This window comes from Platichthys flesus, chromosome 4 (genome assembly GCF_949316205.1).
Source record: "Platichthys flesus chromosome 4, fPlaFle2.1, whole genome shotgun sequence".
In the NCBI taxonomy this organism is placed as follows: domain Eukaryota; kingdom Metazoa; phylum Chordata; class Actinopteri; order Pleuronectiformes; family Pleuronectidae; genus Platichthys; species Platichthys flesus.
Genome location: NC_084948.1, coordinates 8,886,014 through 8,908,067, shown reverse-complemented (window position 1 = coordinate 8,908,067; position 22,054 = coordinate 8,886,014). Strand labels below are relative to the sequence as shown.

At 41.4% G+C, this 22,054-nt stretch overlaps 1 protein-coding gene across 3 annotated transcripts in view; it reads left to right on the top strand.

Moving 5' to 3' along the window:
- bcas3 (BCAS3 microtubule associated cell migration factor) overlaps positions 1-22,054 on the top strand; it is a 293,175-nt gene that overhangs the window by 67,950 nt on the left and 203,171 nt on the right. For all 3 annotated transcript variants that reach the window (XM_062386288.1, XM_062386287.1, XM_062386289.1), the window contains exon 16: positions 14,443-14,593. In XM_062386288.1, coding sequence (XP_062242272.1) covers positions 14,443-14,593 — 151 coding nt within the window. The remainder of the gene's footprint in view (positions 1-14,442; positions 14,594-22,054) is intronic.

Genomic DNA, 22,054 nt, shown 5'->3' with positions numbered 1-22,054 from the left:
TGGCTGATAAAAGGTCCCTTACTGTGTGAACTGTGAGGCATAGTTCACATGTTGTGTACTCGTGGTGGTGCAGTCTCACAGTCTGACACTTAAAAAGTTCAGCATGTTACACTGACCTTTGCTTATATTGTGTAATGAGACTCTGTGTCGGTGTCTGAGAGACTAACAAGATAAAACGCATGTTTCTGGAGGCACCTGCACATTTTCAACCTCACCACAAATAAAAACCCTTACAGAGAAACATACAGAATAATGTGTGATTTGGGGGTTGTGTTTAATGTTTAAAGGTAGAGCTTATCCATGTTTTATGGAAATGTAGTTCATTAAAAAGCTGCCTCTATTATACAATATTCAAAATGTGCACAAACAAAAAGAAAATAGTTTACCCTTTGACATGCTCTCAACGACCCACCCACAGAAAACTGCTGATTTAGAATAATCTGGGCAAAATGAATAGAAATATGATGGTATTAATTCCACAATTTATCCAGGACAGCAGCAAGCTTTTAATGTACACACAGGTTTTCACAACCCTCTGACCTGCATTACTCACTTCTCCCTGCAAGTTGGGGTTACTAAAGGCTTCTCCATGGCCTGCGCATAAAATCCGGAGAATTGTGTCCAGACCAAATCCTCAGTTTGCCTTTCACACATGCACAACACAGCGGGAGGTTCAGCAGACAGCGGCAAGAAGTGACATATTTATTCTGCCGCAGGGATCACGGGATGTTATTTACAGCACGTCTACACCAGCGTTGCATGTTAAAAGTGTCATCAACCCCCCCCCCCTTCTTGCTCCACAGACTAAAGTTTAACTGAGAGCTGTTCACTATGAAGTAAAGGGCTTTCAAGTAAAGACCTTTCAAAAATGGAAATGTTTTATACCCCCCAAATAACTGTAGTAGTTGAACTTCTTCAAATCTGCATTTTTTACCTGGTTTCACATAGGTGTAAAGAATTTCCCACGGTTATGTGTAATGGATCTATTATCACGGCCTTTACACAAATTGTACTTCTATCCTGCTAGGAGTTCTGTTTTTCATGCCTCGTGTAAAGAGTGCTGTGATTTTTAAGCCTTTTAGTTCCCTTAATATTTTAAACGAAGACATATTAACATTCACAGAGTGTAGTGTACATGTTTGGTATGAGTGCAATAATCTTTTGCAAAGCACGATTTGTTGTGCGCCGGATAATAAATTTAACTTGTCAGACAAACCGAAAACAAGATGATTGTCACCCTCAGGAGCAGGCATATATTTATATGGTGCAAGAGTACCGAGAAGCACACAACCCAGTGGGTCATTAACAGTTCACCAGTGAGATCTGTGAGGGGGCAAGGTCATGTAGGTCTCCTGGTGTCTGTTATTTGGAAGATAAATCGGCTCCAGCACATCCTGCCACATGTAAATTTAGAAACGTGGCAGCCCTCCACCGCTGCTGCCACCAGCGTTGATAAAAACGCCATAGTTTGAGCAGTTTTCACCGGACGCAAACACACTTGAGTCACATTTGCTTTTGTGTCTGGCTTCCGCCTGTTTTCGCGAGCCGGGTGTGAATTTTGGGCAGGGGAGGCGGTTTTGTGTGACTGGCAGAGAACAGCAGGGTGAGGCGAGCCGGGGGCCGGCCCACCTAGCCACAACAGCTGCTCTGTGATTGTCGCCAGTGAGGACAGCATTGATTTTTGGGAAGGAACTGTAGAAAAGTACACATCCTTCTCAGAGCTGCCAGCCCAAGCCGCCGGCACACCTAAAAATAGAGGCTGCAATTGGCCGTCCTCTTGTCACTGTTAAAATCGGCCGTGGCTATTTGCGTCCTTTTTCTCTCCCAACTTTTCTTCCTCCAAGGCCTTTCCCCTGTGGGATCAATGTATTGTGATTTGAGGTGATGACCCATAATGTGAACGTCCCACACTATAAAATGTGGTTTGTCTGCGGCCCAGTGCATACACGGCTAAATTAGTAAGTGCAGTTTCTCTGCACAGGGCAGAGGTTATTGAGGCTATAGCAGGCATATGGCAGCCACTGTAGACTTTTATTATTCAGATGTTTTTCTGATCCGGCCACAGAACTGTATAATGCTGCGCTCTGCACTGCACACAGGTTTTCAGCAACTTGATCATAATAATCTAAAAAGCAGCTTTGATTCTTCACTTGACCCGAGTTCATACTTCGCTCTGAAGGGCTGCACTTTGCCCTCGAGTGCTGCCGTCGGTCGTGAGGCTTTTATCTACAGATTTGTTTTACTTTCACTGTGCGGTACCGTTAAATTCTGTCCCTTTCAGAGACACCTCTCTGGCAGTTATGACGTTTGGCATAAATGTCCCATGTGGCATTTCTCAACATGCATGGGCGCCTTTCGTGTGTACACACGACACTGGTCATACACGTCCCAACTGTAAAACATCAACACAAGGCTATTAGTCAGTGCAACAGATTTGTTTCCTCACCGAGCCGAAGCCCTGGTGGTCCGATCACAGGGCCATCTGGGCCCTGGCGCTGGTTCAGAGAGAGGGGGAGGCAGAAAACAAGGTGTGACGGGAAACTGTTAATTCACATGTTGATAAAGGGACACTTCCTTTCTGCTATTAGAGGCTGACGGCTTGCTTATTTGGGTTTGGACTTTTGTTTTATCTCGCCTCCCTCCTCCCACCAACGCTCCGCTTCGTCAGTCATCGTCCTGTGGTGAAAAACACCAATGCTGTGCTGTGGCCGATGCCAAGGAAACATTACCTCATAACTGCTGGCGTGTGACACGTATGTACTTGGCCTCGCTCTGACCTTGTTTTTGACAGTATAGTTACTGTAAGTTAAACAGTCACAGAGAACAGGCCGAGATGTTGAAATCCCTGTTTCACGCAGCTACTCCACGGCTTGAGCAGAGCGGTTTAGTATGTTTTAATTTCACAAAAGTGTAAACAGTATAAAACTGTGAGATCGATGACTCGTTCAGGTTTCAGTCATCGTGATGAGCTGCCTGCTGTGGATTAGTGTCCGGCCTGAGTCGCACTGAACAGGCATTCACGAAGCCACCGTAGGCCCAAATCAGCACCTTGTTTCATAACTTCCCTTTGTCTGGGTTTTCCACTTTGTCATTTTGACACTTTATATACATACATATTTTACCAGCCTTACTGGAGCCTTCACTGACAGTATGAGCTCCCTCAGCAGGTAAAGTTCACTCAGTCGTCTTAATGACTAATTGTAGATGTTAATGTGTTTCCATCTTTCTTCACTACTTTAAGGACTTTTGACCACAATTACTTTAGATTGAGACTAAAATCTATTTATTTAATGTTAAAAATTATTCATACATTTTTCTGAACAATCCAACTTTTACTTCACTGCATTAATGCAAATAGGTATTAAATCAATCAGACCTTAAAGCATTGCTTGTCATTAGTTTATAGCATTGTCCACAATGGACACTTGTTCAGCTCAATACATTGTTATCATATGTTCCTTCATTGAAGCTCTGCCGATTCCATATAAATAGTATTTCTTTCATGAAATAAAAGCCCTGTGAGAAAACTGAGGATGCTGCTGGAGGCTGTGGCATACAAGGACTAACATAATCTCTCTGACCTTGTCATACATCTTACACACATACATACACAAACACACATCTACACATGTATTAGCACCAACCACTGACTTCAGACATTTATCAGTGACAGCAGACGTTTGTATTGTGCTTCTGGGTCTCAGCTTTAAATAAACAGGGACCGTCAAAGACACCAAATACAAATTTGTCACATCATTTGTTAAAATAAAATTCACAGAAAGCAAATGCTATTTATGAATTGAACACATCAGATGGTTTTTACTTCAACTTCGATAAAACATTACGGCAATTTTTCACAACTCAGTGTTAATGTATGTTTGTAGCAAGGCAGCAAAGCCTGGTGGCAGCCCCGTGTTTTAGTACCCAGGTCGTCCTCCATGTGGTGCTGTGTGGTCAGGATTCCCACTAAACAGAGGGAGGAACAGGCCAGAGACAGAGAGGAGAGCACTTGTAAAGATTGAGCTGTGCAAGGGTTTTTGCCTCGATACAAATCTAACAACAGCGACAGAGCGGGGGTAATTTCTCCATATTTTTTTATGAATGGTCACTTCCTCCAACTTAAACAGCTTGCAGCCCTTGTTTGGAGTTCTTTTCAAAAAGCGCAGTTCAAACAACTGTTTTGTGTTGAATGTAGAGACTTCATAGTCACAATCTTTGCTTTCTGGCATTTCCTCTCCTTTTTTGGTCTTATTATTTTTGGAACATAGAGAAAATGAAAAGGCTTTTTTTCCTCTGTGGATGGTTAACATTAAGATAATTGACTTTTTAAAAACTGCTTAAATTTTTCTTAACCCTGAGCAGTGATTGTTCTGATAATTACTTTACTTTATTTGGCACAGAATCCGTCATCAAATTCAAATTCTACTTTTATATCTTAATAATTTAACCTTTAAATTACTCGTCAGCGGGAAACAGGAAATTGTAAATAGCATTCCAAAAGGAGCAAATCTCTTTTAAAAGCCTTTTTTCCCCTCAACCTGCCATGTAGTGAAGAAGATTAGGGTACGTACAGTATATTACTCTCTACATTTGATTTAACAGTTGTTTGCTATCAAAGGTAAACTAACATTAGCAGCTTGTTTTTTTTGGCTGTTAGTTTAGCTTCGTTTTTTTATTTATTCCTCCGATAGGCTTCTCCCTGTGGTTGGCAGAGGAGCCAGAGCTCAGCTCGGCTTGTGTTAGTAAACGGAGAACTCAGCGCAAAACCACACTGCAATCGAACAAGCTGTTTACCCTGAAAATTAGCCTTCCCCTGTACTTTTAGGGCTTTTAAAGCAACCAAAAATACACAGTGCGAGGAATATGTATCTTGGCTGGCAGTCGTGCTCCGTCAGAGGCCGCTGTCCTTTTTATACGGACCCTAATAACTCAATCTCCACAACCACTAAACCCTCTTAACACCGGGTGCTTGCCGCTGCACTCATCATTATTTGATTTGCAAAATTGTAAGGTAGAGATAAAGAAATAAAGCTGGCTTGCCATTACAAACAGACGCACTTGTGGCTTCCAGCATATGGCCTGCCATGTGAAAAGTGCACACTCTGAAAAGCCAAAGCCTTCCATTGTCACACAATCAATGGGCTTTACATCCCGCCTTTGTGCTGTGCCACGTGTGGATCCCCTTTCCAGGTTTTTGTTTCTCTCTCAATTCAGTTTTTATTTTCTTAAATTTTGTGTGTGTGTTCGTGTCCCTGATGCCTAAGACGTGTTAATTTTACGCTATTTATAGAAATAAACAGGTCCAATAGAAAGGTATCATTTGTTGAAGATACACTGCAGATTAAAGATAACACAAATTTTTACCTCACACCTGCTGATCTATTGTAGGTGTACATTTTATAAAGTATAAAACCAACACTAAGACTTGAATAGAGATAAATCGTTCTTCATGTAATTACATTTTCCTGCATGTCGCTCTTTACAATGAGTTAACAACTCCCGTGAGTCGCCAATGTGTCTGTGAAACACATTCACCAACCTTTAGAGACCTATTCTCTTTGATAGAAACCTGAGATAATCTGTACTAAAACAGAAAGTATTTTTGTTACATGAATCGATTCAAGGGTAAATGCGATTTAGCTCTAGTAAAGGCAGGTAACCAGATTATAACCATAATAATATCTCAGCAGGACACATCTTGAGTAACCTCGTAGATTTACATTGAGCGACCCTGAGCAGAGAGCTTGTCCATTTCCTGTTTACTCATATCATGTCTAAGTGTTTTTGACACGTCATTTATTTAGACTGGGATGCTGTCACAACTCAGATGGCTAATTTCGGATCAAAGTGGCCCCGTCGCTGTTACCGGTTTCTCAGATGGAGCTTCTGTCACAGCTGCATGTAACCGGGATGTCAGTCAGTCAGCATTAGATCAGCGTCGTCTTTAAATGGTGGAATTTAATCAGATCTATATGTTCAACCGCTCTGCCTGTGTGAGAGAGAGTGTGTGTGTGTGTGTGTGTGCGCAGTGTAGAACACGAAAATGTCTGTGGATGTTTGATTATTAATGCAGATGGAGCTCCTGTGATAGAACACTTAACAAAATACCAGTGTTAGAAAGGAGAAGAGCCGACTCCACTCTGCAGGAACATCCCTTTTCATCAGTGGTAGAATATCCCACCCTAATGATTTTCATGCAGTTGCTCAGAACCACGGCGTCGCACGTGACATCAGCACAGGCTTGTCATTATCTCTCTCTCTCTCTTTCTCTCTCTCTCTTTCTCTCTCTCTCTTTCTCTCTCTCTCTCTTATTGTTTGCTGTCTTTCGGGGCATGGAGTTAAAACAGAAGTTGCAGTTAAATGGACGCAGCCGTTCTGCTGTCTGACCAGGGAGGTCGGCGCAGGAGGCTTCATCTCATTACGCTTCAAACGCACACTGTCACACATATTGACTCGAGCCTCGCTTATAATTGATATCTCTTTTAAGAGGCAGTGATCCCTAAATTGTTCTTCCAAATATTGTTCACATACAACACACCATTCATCTCTTGTGTTGCAGTGAATGAATATGATTACATTTTGTTATTTTTTGTCCTCATCTGTGTCCCCTTTTTTTGCTGCCATATTTCATGTGTTACTGTTTGACATCTGCTGTGCACATGAAATAATTCAAAATAACGTACTACTGCTCCTATATTCATACAAACATGGGCCTAAGGCTTTTGTTTTATTGTCCAACAAAAAAACATACTCATGGTTTTTAAGAGGCTTTCTCGGTCCCTGTGGTATAATTTTAATTTAAATCCATCCTTATTTCTCAAAACACAATGGACAGGATAAAAAAAACCTTCAACACAATTTTAATTAACCTAAAATACTTCACATATAATTTGTATTTAACCAATATTAGTGAATATGCTATTATAAAAAATATACAATGTTAATAATATCTGTGGGTTTTCAAATATTTGTCACTTCCCTTAGAAAATTATTTTAATATAATATATATATATATATATAATATTTTAATAAAATATATATATATATATAAACCTATATATCAACATATATCTCATTTGACATTCTGCATTTGCAAACATGTGTGTATGAAATTTGATACTGTTTTTAATTATTGAACTGCTTATAAAAGTCTATTCTTTCATCAAAGTTCCCACCCAGTCATGTTCTGCTGAGAGCAAATAGAAGAACGGCAGAGACACCATCTAGTGCTATCTCTCCTTTTGCTCCTGCTCCCTCTAAATTGGTTTGTAAGTGTGTATGCTGTATACAAGCATCTGTGTGTTAGGGTGCAATACCTACCCCTCTCTCTCTTTCTTTCTCTCTCTCTCTCTCACACACATTCATTTCACCCTCCTCCACCTTCCCCCCACCCTCTCCTGCTTTCCCAAACATCCAATCATTGGCCATAACCCGCCCCTCTTTACTGTGAGGTACTAGCTCCTTGACCCAAATCAGATGATGTCTATACACACACACACACACAAACACAGACACATCCACACACACACACACACAGATATGGTTGGAGTGTGGGTGTCATCTGATCCAGTGGAGCTGGCTGACCCCCTCCCAGCTCCTCTTGCTGGCGACTCAGCCCTGTCTGATGAGGCCTTATAAATACTGACATGCTGTAAACTTGTAGATCTGATTTCAGGGTGCTGTTTGTGTAAACCCGTGTGTTTTGGCAGAAATGTGCAAGTGTGTCTTTTTACATGTATGTTCCGCCTCTTTGTTGCTGTCGTTTTTTTCTCTATTCCTCTCGGCTTCTGATTTGACCTGTTCATTACAACACAGACTCCTCCGGGGTCTGAACAAGCAGTTTGTCTGATACAGCACGATACGCACTATAATCTTCTATCTTTTTTTTAAACTCTCCCTAGTTTTATAATGGCGTTAAAAAAGCAATGAATTTTGTTTTGCTATTGTCAAGCATTATTTTTTTTTTTTTTTTACATGAGAAACAGCAATAAAAATACAAAACGTTGAGAAAATGTTCCCCAACAGGGCTGTTAATAAAAGCTCCCCACTAGCTCTCGATTTGGGAGTGGGGGACCGGGCAGGAAGCCATTTTCACACAGGCCGTCCTGACCTCCACTCTTTGCTTAGACTGAAAATAGCAGAAGAGCAAGATTGGTGTACAAAGAGACGAGAGTGGTTTTTGGGGAGGGGGTGGTGGTGGTGGTGGTACGGAACTGAGGAGACAGATCCCTCTGCCACAACGTTACCTGAGAGAGGAAGAAAGAAGGAAGGAAGAAGGAGGGTGGGGGGGGGGGAACGACCTGATGGTTTTTCCACCAGTCCTCCGATTCCTTTGTGACAGTAAATCTTGTGAAGTTTATTTTCTTTGCAGCATCTGTGTTTTATAAGGGCTCTTTTAATTTGTTTTTACTCTGTCCAGTGGGGGATCCCCGCTCCCTCTTTTTTCTTCATCTTCCCCCTTTGTGTTTGACCCTTTCTAGCCAAACCCTCCGTCCATCTCTCTTTCTTCCTTCTCCTCCCTTCAGGTTTTTTTCTCTCACCCCGTCTGTCCTCATCCTGTGGAAGTGAGTGTTTTAATAATGATACTTTGGGGATCTGGGATGGCAGAGCAGCTTTCTTCTCCTGCAAAGAAAGACCTCAGTCTCCCCGCCCTCCCTCCCGAAGCCTCCTTCTTTCTCTTCTCCCCTTCTTAAATCCCTCCCTCCTTTAACATGTCTGGGAAACTTGGACTATCGAGGAGTGAATGGTGGAAAGTGGGAGAGACTGATACTGGTTTACCAATATTAGTCATTAAACAACTATATACAATTTGGGAGCCAGTATATGCCTGTCCCTCACTACCAGTGGTTATATATAAAATATCAGTTTAATGCTATTTTCAAGTCAAATAAATTAATTAAAATATTTGATTAACAATAATCCAAAAACCTTATTGTTGCCATGAATAAATGAAGAATCATCCCTCAAAGTTTGACACATTTTTCTGGCTTAATCACAGCAGGTTAACTTAGTTAATTATAATTCAATTTAAATGTTTCGTTAACATTTCCATTCAATTGTCTGATTGTATAATTTATATTTAGGCACAATGGCAGCTGTGTGTGAGTGTCAACCACTGTCACTGTGAGAAAAAGAGTTTATGAAATATTTGTTTCTGTCCACATCCTTATGATTAAACAATCTGAGTAAAAATTATGATTTATAACTATTTTTTATTCAACAATATGTAGTAGTTTTATCGCTCTACCTCCTTGTGTCTTCCCCTCACGGTTGCAATATCATCTCCAGGTCCAAGATCCTCTTTGATTCCCAGAGCATCCCCCAGCGCGTCACGTGCCTCACCCGCTCCCTCAACACCCCACAGCCCAGTTTGTCTCCTGTCCTTTTTCCTTGACTGAGTCATATTTGAATTATTCTGTCTTCAGAGCTCGTCCTTTCACATGCTGGCTCCACTTTGGAAGGTGCTTGCTTGTATTGGATGCAAATTGGGTATTTAAAGAGGGAAGAGAAACATGAGATAGCGTGACACGGAGCAGCTGAGGAGAGAGAAAAAGTGCGAAGGATAGGGAGCGAGGCTTTAATACGAGAAGAGAATGCAAATGCTGTTGAGGCAGGGAGGGATGGATGTACTGACGGACGGATTGAATGGATTGGAGGCGAGCTCGATGGATGGTCGGATTAAGGTAGAAAGAGAGATGGGGGTCAGGTGGCGGTGTGTGACTTTTTGGCTGGGTCAGAGTTTTTCTCTGGACGACAGCGACTGAGCCGGATTTGCATTGATGGATCTTCTTTCCATGTGGATGCCGTGTATCAGTGCTCGGGCAGATCACGCCCCGGTCATTAATCAAATCGTAGCCTTCGTCTAGAGCTATTTGTCTACCAGACGCTTCTCATCTGTCCACCTCGCTCCTTTTCTCTTTTGCACTTTGGTCGGCCTTTTCCCTCTCTGCTTCATGTCTAGTTTCATTTCTGCAAAGACCCTTTTCCATAAACTTTTAAATTCTTAGAGATTAAACCCAGATAACCGCAAACTTGAATCTCAACAGGTATTAAATGGATGATTATTATGAAACAAAAGTGCCATCAATAGGAGAGCAGTTAACTCAACCAGTGATGGCGTTTTAGTATCAGTGGTGGTGGTAGTAATAATGGTGTAAATAACAGCTGCTGGTGATGATAAAAAAAGGAAAAAGACCTTTTAATATTCACTCTACTAACTATAAATTCTACATCTAATTATTATTCTCAAATATTTCCAATTATCAACAATCTAAGTTCTCTTTTCATATGGTTCTGTTTTCTTTATTAAAGCCCAGGCCTGAGTTCCACTACCACTGTTAACCAATGGTGAACATAGACACCCATGATCAGTCGTTTGCATGTGTCTGCTCCAGCAAAAACAACAGCAAAGAAATACAGTTTGACAGAATTGCATCGCACAAGTGTAAACCAGGTCGAAGTAGACATCCTTACACAGCTCCACTAATCAGAGACAATCATTTGACCTGTGTCCCTTGTAAGCAGGGCTTCCTCAGGCATTGTCTTCTTTAGATTATTATATATTATATAATATAAATATATCATTATTATAAATCCTAAATTATATAAATGCTAAATGTGTGCAGATTAAAAGTAGTCTGAATAATTCAATCAAATTTTTCTGAAATGTGGTTGGTGCTGGTCTGAAGAGTGTGTGTGTAACTCCTGGTGACTTCAAATTCAAAGTGTAAACTAAATAGATTTATATTAACAATTTTCGGTTAATACAGAAATCTATGCATGAACTTTTAACATCAAAAATTAATTATGTCCCTCGTTACGTTAGTTATCACCTTTTGAACTTTGATCTTTTCAGAAAAAAAGGTTTGCACATTTTCGGTGTTCTGAATTATTGTATTCTTTTGTATTTTTGTATTGAGGCCTAACTGTGAGCACTGGAGCTGCAAGAGCAACGACATACAAACCCAGATGTCCTCTGCTTTAACATGGAGTCGGACACAGGGGAATCATTTCTGGGAAGGCTGAAAAGAAAAAGTACATTATTGCAATTTACCTTTTGAAATGTTGATTGGTTGATACAATTCACAACTATTCACTAAAGATAAATACAGACCTTCACTTGACCAATGTCCCTCAGTCCTCTCTGAGTGTGAGTCTGTCTGCAGCCCACCGTCATCCACCCATCTCCCCAAACATGTACACAAACAACTGTCTGTCTCTCTGCCATCCAGGCTTTCTTTTTCCGTATCATCTTCTGCCGGTACGTGATCTCCAACACGTTTCACCACCGACTTGTCTTCACTGTCTGGGGGCTTGACGGTTCAAGACCCCTTGGTCTTGAGTGACAGCATGGTGTGACCGGTGTGGTCAACAGTCCTCTTGACCCCCTGTCTCAGTCAGGCTACACCTGTTGTGCACCCACAGCGAGGCTTGTTTTTAAGGGGACGGACCGATGGCAAATAAAGCTTTGGAGCACAAGTTAAATAAATTCATCCACTCTGCCATACCTTGTTGTTGCCCTTGCGCTCTTCTGGGAGCTGAAGCACCATTATGGCTTTTCAGGCTGCTTCCTGTACAGACGTTCTCCCTCGTCTGCCCTCTCCCCTCAACACAAAAGGTGGCTGCCCAGGCTCTTGGGGTGTAGCACTTTTGAAATGTGAAGGGCCTTCAGTAGCTTCCTTAGCACAGACGTCTGTTAGTCGGACCAAGAGAGGGGTGGAAGGAAATTAAGGACAGGTTTGTGTAATGGCCTCCTCTCCCCCGGCGAAGGTCAGGCAGCTTTGTTGGCCGGCGGAGGTCTAAAAGACAGGCCTTCGGAGAAGCACAAAGCGGGAGGTTTGGCAGGACTAATGAAACTCAGGGCTGCACGTTAATGATCTAAAAGACTGGACCAAAACACTCAGCAGTCCCTTTCCGCTCGCATTCAGCCTCCTCTTGATCGCCCCTTCCGAATAATGACAAGCCACTCTCCTCCTCTACTTTCATTGTAACCTTTGATGTCCGTCTTGTTTTCTTTGTCTCCGGGCCCCCCTCCCTCCCTTTCATTCCTTTATGTTACTCGCCTGTCACTCATCTATTACGGCAACAAATGGAACAAGGAAAACATTCAGAGGATGTATTGTGGTGCATGCCCAGCTTTGCTCTTTATTTCTTTTGAATGCACTTGAACTTGGAATTTTCCTTGGTCGGCCCATTGAATCAGCAGGATACAATTAGAGCTATTGTCATAGGATTACAAACATATTTGTTTTCTAATCCACATTTCTAATCCCCTATAGTTAAATGTTTCTTTGTAACTGTTTATAAGTGACAGTTTCTTTCCTCATTGTATTACATACTACTACTAGTATTTTTACAATAATAAAAATAATAATAATAATAATAATACAAATAATAATAATTAAAGTAATTATGATAAAGTCTCACTTCCCTCTGGTTGGTAAGAAACTTTCAGATTGGGCCTCCACCCAGTACAAAGGAGGTAAATGGAATTGCACTTTGGGTGAAACTATTATTTACAAGCTGGGCATTTGTTTTTAAATGAAAAGAAAGTAAATCAGCCATTCTTAATCACAGTTCAACTTTCCACCATATTAGAACAAACTATTCAATTAAATCCAATGCCTTTCAGTTTTATTTGTTTAGCACCAAGTAACAACACGCACTATCTCAAGGCACTCAATTGAAGTCCTTACAGTATTACAGAGGAACAGTTCCCACAATGAGCAAGCACTTGGCCAACATGGTGAGAATCAGTCTCAGTGTGGGCGACCATCTGCCTCGACCGGTTGAGGTGAGCGGAGGGAATCTATATCGGACATAATCACCCGCATTAGAGAGATTTCTTATGCGCATGCTAATGAACTTCATTATAAAATGTTATCGTTTAATCGTTTAGAACATCAGACATTGACAAATATAATTTACATTTACTGAAGTCTGAACAATCACTCTTAATGAATCAAAAAAACATTTTTTAATTGCTTTTGTTCACTGAAATGTTCTGTATGGTCTGACCGGAGATTTAAAGCACTGAGCAGAACTCCAAACATTAATGAGATGATAAGATATGGATGAAAGCTCCTAAGGTGGTCAAAAGGAAACCACATTCACTTAGGCCCAGATAGCCATCAATTGCCTATAGGTACCCACAGGTTCAGTTTGGTGGGAACTGTGATCTGGCACCATGGCTTAGGAAGCTATTAGTTTAAATTTTGCAAGTCATCACCATTGTAATATTGAGCAATGTCTTTGGATACATCATATGATCCGCATATCGAGCTGATCATTAACCAGCCCTCAGCGCTCAGGAGAGTGTCTGTCCCAGTGGATGTAACATCTCAGAAACAGCATCTCAGGGAATCTATTCAAATGATCACCAAACTCATATTTAATCAGGAACTGCTTCAATTTTGGTGGTCAAAGGTAAAAGCCACAACTCTTTCATTTAGGTTCTAGTTATGACTGCATTAAATATAAATAAAACAATTTGAGTCAACAATAATTTTGTGACATTTTTTGTGTGTGTGTGTGCATGCATGCATTTACACAAATTGTGTTGCAATGTTGTCTAACTTATGCATTAATTGCATAAATATAAAGGTACTCTCCCATCTGAAGGGGCCAGGAAGGTCCTTTAAGACGCCCTTTGACATGGCCTGATTATGTTTGGTTGGACCTGCATAGGATATATGAGAGGAGATATGGTCCTGTGGATCTTGCGTGCGTGTGTGTGGGTTTGTGTGTGTTTGTGTGTGTGTGTGTGTGTGTGTGTAGAGCCTGTTGATTGGCCTTGATTAACAGACTTTGAGGCACATGAAGCAGAGCTAGAGCCCTCGTAATGTTGCATCTTGAGCTGGTTATTTCCAGCCATTCCACAGGAGGCCTTGAACCTTGCCTTGTGTGTGTGTGTCTGTGTGTGTGTGTGTGTGTGTGTGTATACATGTGTGCTTGAATGCGTGGGTGCGTGCCTGCATGTGTATTTGTCTCTATGCATGTGAGAAGTTGGGGGGGAAATCCTATGCAAAATATCAAACAATGCCTTTTTCTTGCAGTAGATGTGTTTCTGTTCCCTAAATAAGATCTTTTGGTGATCTGCTGAATCCCTGGTCTGCGATTCGATATGAATATAAATAAAAAAATGTGATTAAATTCCAAGTGAGCAATGTTTAGAATTAGCATCTGTAAAGACCATTGAACTGAAAAAAAAAAAAAAAAAAACACCACTGAAAAATGAATAATGTATAAAAAGCAGTACCAGCATTCACAATGGGATTCTCTGTATTATGCAGCCATTACCTGGGAAGGCTCCTGATTGACATATTTGCCTGTTGTGTTCCCATTTAGGTCTATGAAAAGGACCTCTGCGACCTTGCTGTTCAGGGAACTTGCAGTTCCATTCACTGAAACATGTTATAACCCTGTGTCTGTGTGTGTTTGTAGCCAAGCTGAACAACCAGGATTCGTACAACAACTTCACCAACAACAACATGGGGAACCCGAGGCTGTCCCCGCTGCCCAGCCTCACTGTGGTGCTGCCTCTGGCTCAGATCAAACAGCCCATGACCCTGGGAACCATCACAAAACGCACCGGGTAGGTAACAGCCACAACTACACACCTCTGCCCTCTATCATCCACAGAGATCCAGGTCTGTGGCACATGAGTCATATACAGCTCATTATAAAAGGACCCCATTAGTTTATTATCCCAGAATCCAGAACATGGTAGGACAAATCACAGCAAAATAATCTCCTCCAGTCATTAACAGTATCACGTGTATTTATTTTAGTACTTTTTTTGTGCTTTTCAGTAAACTTTTTCATTATTGGGTATTAAGCGTAGATAAGGGGACAAAATTAATTCAAACCACAAGCATAAGCTCGAACTTAAATGTGAAAAAGATGATGGGGTGTGAATACTTCCTGAATGCACTATAGTTTATACTACTTAAAATCTATTTTTACTATTTATAAGCAGCATACAAATAGTTAGAAATCATACCCCATAGCCACAATTGTTTTTATTACCAGTAAAGCAAGTTGCATCTGTTACATGTTTATACACACTTACAGGTTTTAACCTGTTCATCAATGTGTTAAAAAATCGTATGACAACCTGGGGGTTCATACTTGACCTTAGAAATAGTCATTTGAGCAAACGGTTTCAACTTAAGGGTTTTGTTGTGTGTTCTGTGTGTGCTCTTTGTGTGTTCTTTGTGTATGTATGTATGTTTGTATGTATGTATGTGTGTGTGTCTACTCTTCAACTGTTGCTTGTCACACATTTATCTAGTTATTAATCAATGGAGTTGGATCGTGAATCCGGATCCTTCCGGTCACTTTAACACAATGTCCTGGCTGTGCGCTTAACGTCTTGTCTCTGTTTCAATACATTTCCGTTTAGTTGCCCTCGGAGCTCTTATTCACGTTTCTACTACTTGCTGACCATGGCTGAATGAGAAATAAATAAAGCATTTCCTTATTTATGTTGTCAATAGATAGAAGAGGGCATCCAAGAGATATATCAAGTATAGGAACAACCTTAAGAGATTATTAGAATTGATTTTCATTGCAAATTGCCCACAGCGTTGTTTAGTTAACTCTGTGTATAGACGCCTCCCTGCTACTTCTGTGAGAAAAGAACATCAACACGTAACATGGATGCACACAATATTTTATAACTTCAAAATATTCAAAACGGTCAATGTGATCCAAGTGATACCTTTGAAATCGTCTCCAGTTGGACTGGGTAGACAAGGGTTTAATGGCAGCCTTCCTCAATTTACATTTTGACCACGGTCACGTACAATTTCAAATACACCACATTCAATATTTAACATCATGCTGGGATTTGCTGTCCTTTGCCATCAATCACATTGTAAAAACACTGTATGGTGTCGGCAGTGTTCTTGTGTCGGCTAGGGCTTTTCCCGTCCCACGTCCAGCTGATGCTCATGGACTCTTTTAGTCTCAGACCACCACTTCTTTGCATAGGGTAATGAAGCACAACGCACATGTGAACTCATTCTCCGGCTGCTGGGGAAACGGCGAACATGCATCATTCATCGCACGGATAGTTCTTAAACCCCTGCCAATAAATTCAAAGTCATATTCGAGTCATATTTCATTCGGTGTATCCCTGGGAGTTTTGAGCGCGAAAACAAGTTCAGTATAAACACAAGACAGCTTTGATATCATACACCTCCATCCTCCCCCCTGGTCCTTCGCCCCAGCATTGAAATTATGTAGTTTTAAGACCATCAGCATTTACAGGCCTTTGCTAAATGCATTTACATAGAGTATAGGTGGCCCCACAAATATGGGCAGATTTTAATATTTTCATTTAAATGTAATTTTCATGCCCTGTTTGAATGGGAAATGCTCTAATGACTCGAGCAGATGGCGAGGGATCTATTTCTGTGTGATATCTGATGAGCGGGCTATGAGAATGAAAATAGAGACGTGATCCTGTGCAACGTAAACATCAGGTCCATCATTAGGATTTCCTCGCACGGTTCATTTGGCTTGTAAAATTTGTTATTGCCTCTGAACAACTGTGGCACACAGCTTTGTGTATCTATGATGATGTTCTGGGGCCAGTGGTTGGAACTTGGTTTTGCAGTTGTGATATATAATTTCACACAAAGAATAGAGTGTTCTCAAAACATCTCTAATTTCCTATTTGAGGCCTTACATGTTAATCAATTTACCCTCAGTGAGATCTTTACAATTGATTATATTGATCTTTAGTTTATACTTCCCTTATGTCATATTCAATCAGAAAGAGGCCTCCTGTAGTTTGGGGTTTCACATATTTTCCTGTGGTTGTCTTTATTGTCTCCATGCTATACGGGTCATTCTATTTATTTTATTTGTGTCAGGTTTATGTGTTATTCACTTAATTTATTAATCTGTGGAGCCTCACCCTCAAACAGTCATCGCTAAATTCATTTATTTTTTTTGTATGATGATTCAGGTCAGCATGTCAGGGAGATGTCCTTTGGTTTAAAAAATAAAAAAATAACAATAAATGTTGTCTTTTCCAGCAGCTTATTACTAATACTGGTAACATTCACTAGTTGAATTACTATTATAACAAGTAATTATGGTGCGAAGAAATGAGAAATTAGGTTACGTACTATGAAGAGCAAACAAGACTGCATCAGGAGAGCTGGGGCGGATGGATCTGCTCACAGAACTTCATGGGAGACCTCTGTTCATTTCCTGTTAAGAAATAAAAAGTCAATATTGTTTCTATCAGCGATGACGTTGTATTTTCAGCATCGTAACCACTGTTTGACCGCGAAGGTCCTCTAAGCTTATGAAGAACTGAATCCAAACCCAACCACAGTCTCTTCCACAACGTTAACCATTGGTAGACTTCAGCATGTTTATTGTTGTACCCGTGACGTTGTAGATCTGACACCATTGCCCCAGCTTCAGGAGACCGTCTGATCGGTGGCATCAGAGAGTAGGAATAAAAACTGGATATGTGGTTTGAGGACCTGATGCACCACGTGGGGCTTATTCCTATTTTGCTTAGTATTATTGAGTTTCTGATGTTTAACAGAGGCCATATTGAAATTGCACAATATTGCACTGTAGGAACTCAACACTGAGATGAAACCGGCTTTGGATACAAACGCAGTGTTGTTTAGTTGGATCCCATTCATCATTAGTTTGCATGAATATAAAAACATAAGAGCCAAAGCGAAGTATGGCTCTATGTATTGGCTCTGTCTGGCCCTGGAGGCTGCTTCACTTCTCCTTCATCCACCTCTTCATCCAGTCCAGAGGAGGTGTGAGTATTAATGCAACAGGACATGCAGCTGTGTGGCCCGCTCCTGTACGCACACAGCTGCACCTACACCAAAAACACAAAAACACACTGGGTGAGGCGGCAGGTTTGGCCCCTGGTGTTGTGGGGGGGATGATATCGTATGCTTTCACGCTATACTTGCACAGGAGTATTAAGGCACCATCTGTCTGTCTGTGCAGCCAGCCATCTATTTCTTTCTCTCACTTTCTCTTTTCTCTCTTTTCTCTCTCTGTGATTTGACATGGGAAAAATGTCAGGTTAGAATTAGCTTCTGGTTAAGGTAAGGCGTTATTGTGCCCTTACTACTAATGTAAAATGACACAAACGTGTGTGTGTGTGTGTGTCTGCGTGTGTGTGCATGCATGTGTGTGTGAGATGGAGAGAGAGAGGAGGATCCAGCTGCTGTACTTAGTATTTACACCTGTATGAGCAGATCCCTGTTGGCAGGGCAGCAGAAGAACACACCAGCTGCTTAATCTACATGCCCTACTAGGCTTCCATTGTGTCTACCGTGCCATGAATCACACACACGCACACGCACACAACAATACACTTGTTCACACATGTCGATGAAGCTTTTTCCCAGTTTGTGTGACCAGGCAAATTTGCAGGGATCCCTTCATTGACCTTGGCACAGCTCCAGACCACCAGTGTTCAAAATGTGCTGCTGTTTGTCTTCAGGGGCCTCAAAGTTTGAACATCAAAGGAAACATCAGCAAGTTGACGCTAAGAGTTTGGTGTTTTCCTCTGTAGGAGCAGGGAGGTAGAGTCGGATGTGGTTCAGCATCCGCCTGATAACCCCCCTGCAGAATAGGCCAGGTCAGGGAGTGGAGGAGCACAGTCAAGCTTCTGCTAGTCCTCAACGTCCCTTGGGAGGGCTGAGCATGGAGAGGAGTGTCAGCTCTGACCCGGCCTCTTGTTTCCTGTCAGCCAAATTTGGACCCAGATGAATTAAATTCGCAAGGCGGAAAAAGACATTAGTCACTAAATCCAAAAGATTCTGTCATGGTGAAAAGTCACTGTCGGAACTTAATCTGTGAAAGAGATTAAAGGGAGAAATATTAAAAGCATCGGCCGCGGGGAAAGTCCACTTGTCCCCACGGTGACAGATTTCTTTGAGGATAGATTTAAGTTGTCAAAATGCCTGTCAGTGTCAAATTTGGGATTTGCGAGGCAGACAAACTCTTGCACACTCATCCCTTCTACACACTGTCTGAATTTAACACAAACACATGAAAAGCCAAATGGAAAGATTGTCACGCACAAAACAAAACACAACCCCCTGACCAAATCCCGCTGATGACATTTCCAAGCGAATGCAGTCGGAGTGCACATGAGGTAATGAGAAAGACAACAGCGAGCGAATGAATGGAACCTTGTGACCTGCCACAGATGTGCCTTCAGATTAATGTAATGCGTACGTAAGAGCCGGCACAATGCATGAGCCCATGTCACACAGAGCCTCGCTCGGAACAAAGCTAGAAAGGGGCTTTAAGAATGCATCGCCCCAGCGCCGCTAAACCACTTGCACAAATCACCTCACTTCCCTCGTTTTAATAGCTCAGGCGGAGCTGCCATTAGAGCCGACGGGGTAGGAGATAAATGTGTGAAGGACGTTTCCCCGGGAGTGGGGTCGTCGCCCTCGCAGGTCGATCGCGCTCGCTCTCTCCCCCTCTGCTTCTCTTCCTCTGTGTCAGCCTCCGCGCCCACTCACAGTCTTACACCCCTTTTACTCCACTGACCCATGTTTAACTTGTGTTTTCCAACATACCACTGACCCCTCCACTAAAGATGCTGGATGAGGCTGTGCGTCATCTAACTGGGCAGCCCTTGTCTACACTGTGGTCCGAGCTGTTTACTGCCAGCTCAACATGGTGGGCAGCTCTCCCAACATGACCTCATTATTTTTGTTTTATTCTAAGGAGTGTTGAATTTTGACATTTTTATTTGTAACACTAAAGCTGAAATGGAATGCACTTAAAAATAACAACAGGCCTATACGGCTAAACACTGGTGGAAGTTAACCACTTCAACCAGTGAACACTTCTCGTTATTGTAAATTTCCCGAAACCCAGTTTTTCAAGGAAAAAACCTTTATCCTTTTCAAATGTAAGATGAACTACAATATAGTGCATTTCCAGATTTTAAACCACACCTAGAGCCTAAACCAGTTTAAATGGACATGCGTGCAGAAAACATTGCTGTGGGATAATTCCACTTTATTCATTTGTGTATAAAAAATTAAGACAGATTTGCAAGATAAACTTAGAAATTAAGTTTATGTGGCAATGATTCTAAATTGTCTATGCCACAGACAAATATTACGTTTCCTTTTTAAAAGATGACAGTTGACACAGGGAGGAGAACAAATCCATACCATAAGACAAATTTGAGATCCGAACATTAAGACCCTATTTATATTTCTATAGAACTTTTTTAATCTTGATAACCACGCAAAGCACAGTAGCCTACAGTTTTGCCATCCACCCATTCACACACACATTCATACATTGCATCTATGTGCAGCACGTTCTCAATCACACATTGCTCACAAACTGCGGGCACAGCAGTTGGATGCTATGTGGATTTCAGTGTCTTGCCCAAGGGCACCTCATTCTCTTAGCAGTGTGCATGTGAATGGGTCCTGGGCCACAGATGAAGGACCGACTACTCCGCTGATCACCTCTGAACCGCTAGTTTCACAATGAACCTAAAGAGTTTTTCAACTTTTGTTTTTATTTATTATTCACTTCTTTTTTTTATTCTGAAATCATATTTTATCAGAAAGCTACATGCAATGATACACCTCGTTCTACTGGCTCCGCTCTCCCTGTGGAAAGAAAGTGTAGAAACACAAACATACTTGTACTGAAGTTGGACACATTGTCGATTTGACAAAAACACAATTTTCTCGAACTGAATTTATATAAATCTGTATTTGCATATAATTCTAATCACAAGTGGTCACAGGAGATTCTTTCAGGACCTATTCTGGCCTGTGAGCTAATGTACTTACAGCTGTCCACTAGTGATCAGATCCCTCTGGACAGATGTTAATACCAGGTTGATGACGCTTCTACCATGCGACAGATGCGAAAATGAGAAATAAATGCATTAATATAATATCTATTCCATGTACATACTGTATATGTGCCATATGTAGAAGATACAGACGTAGACGTCAAGGGAGTTTGCGGTGCGAGGGGCGCCGGTGTATGTGCTGTAAACAAGAAGACGTGATCTCCGCAGCAAAACAACCAGGTCACATCCTGCCTCTGCATGCTGCACTTTGGAAACACATCTGTCCCCATTTTATTTTGTAAACTCTTTTGGAAACAATGACACAGTCACACACACACTCGATTCCAAATGCAAAGTGTTGCTAACACTTACTGTCAGTAACATAAGAAATCAATGCTCTTTCTTTTGAAACATTGCTGTTCCTCGCTCAGCGTTTTTTCACATCCAGCTTCAGAGCAGACAATCTGCTTCCTCTTTACAAATGACCGTGAAGGGTCAAGTGATGCAGGTTATAATTGAGTTAGACTGAACAGACATTGTTTTTATTTTAAAGTGTTACAGCTTAACATAGTAGTGTGAACATATATTGCTCTAATAGTATCTCATGTCTGCAGTACTACTTCTACTAAATACAAATAATATAAATCTCGCTTCATATAAAATATGAATATTAAACATTTAAACCATTCCAGTGTCATGCAACTAATATTTATTTACTATTATCAATCCCTTTGACATGTTTCTGTATGAGTGACCACACTGTACTTTACCTAAAAAGATGCACATGGAGATGGGGCTTGTTTCATGCAAATTTGTCAAAATCATGAAGTACTGTTATTGTTTTTGACTCAGTTTTAGCTCCTCCAACTTTCTTTGCATTGATTCTACTTCCAGACTCTCCCAGCCTCAAACAACTGATTCAACCAGTTATAAGTTTTAAGGAAGAAGGAGAGAGAAACTCAAAGTGGCAAGTAGACAACCCCAAAGCCTACTTGGCCTTTGCTCCTACCATGGCGATCTCCCCCCCATTTGTCCATCACTCTCCCACTGGTGTCCGTCCATTTACCCAGCTGGAGGTCCCGAGTGGGGGCTCAGCAGGTTTGATAGAGACGTCCGCCCCCCCTGTGCAGCTCTTTGATAAGTGGCAGTTTACCAGGGGCCTCCATTACACCAACCAGCGTTTTCATTTATCAACTTGCGCTCCAGGAGTAAGAC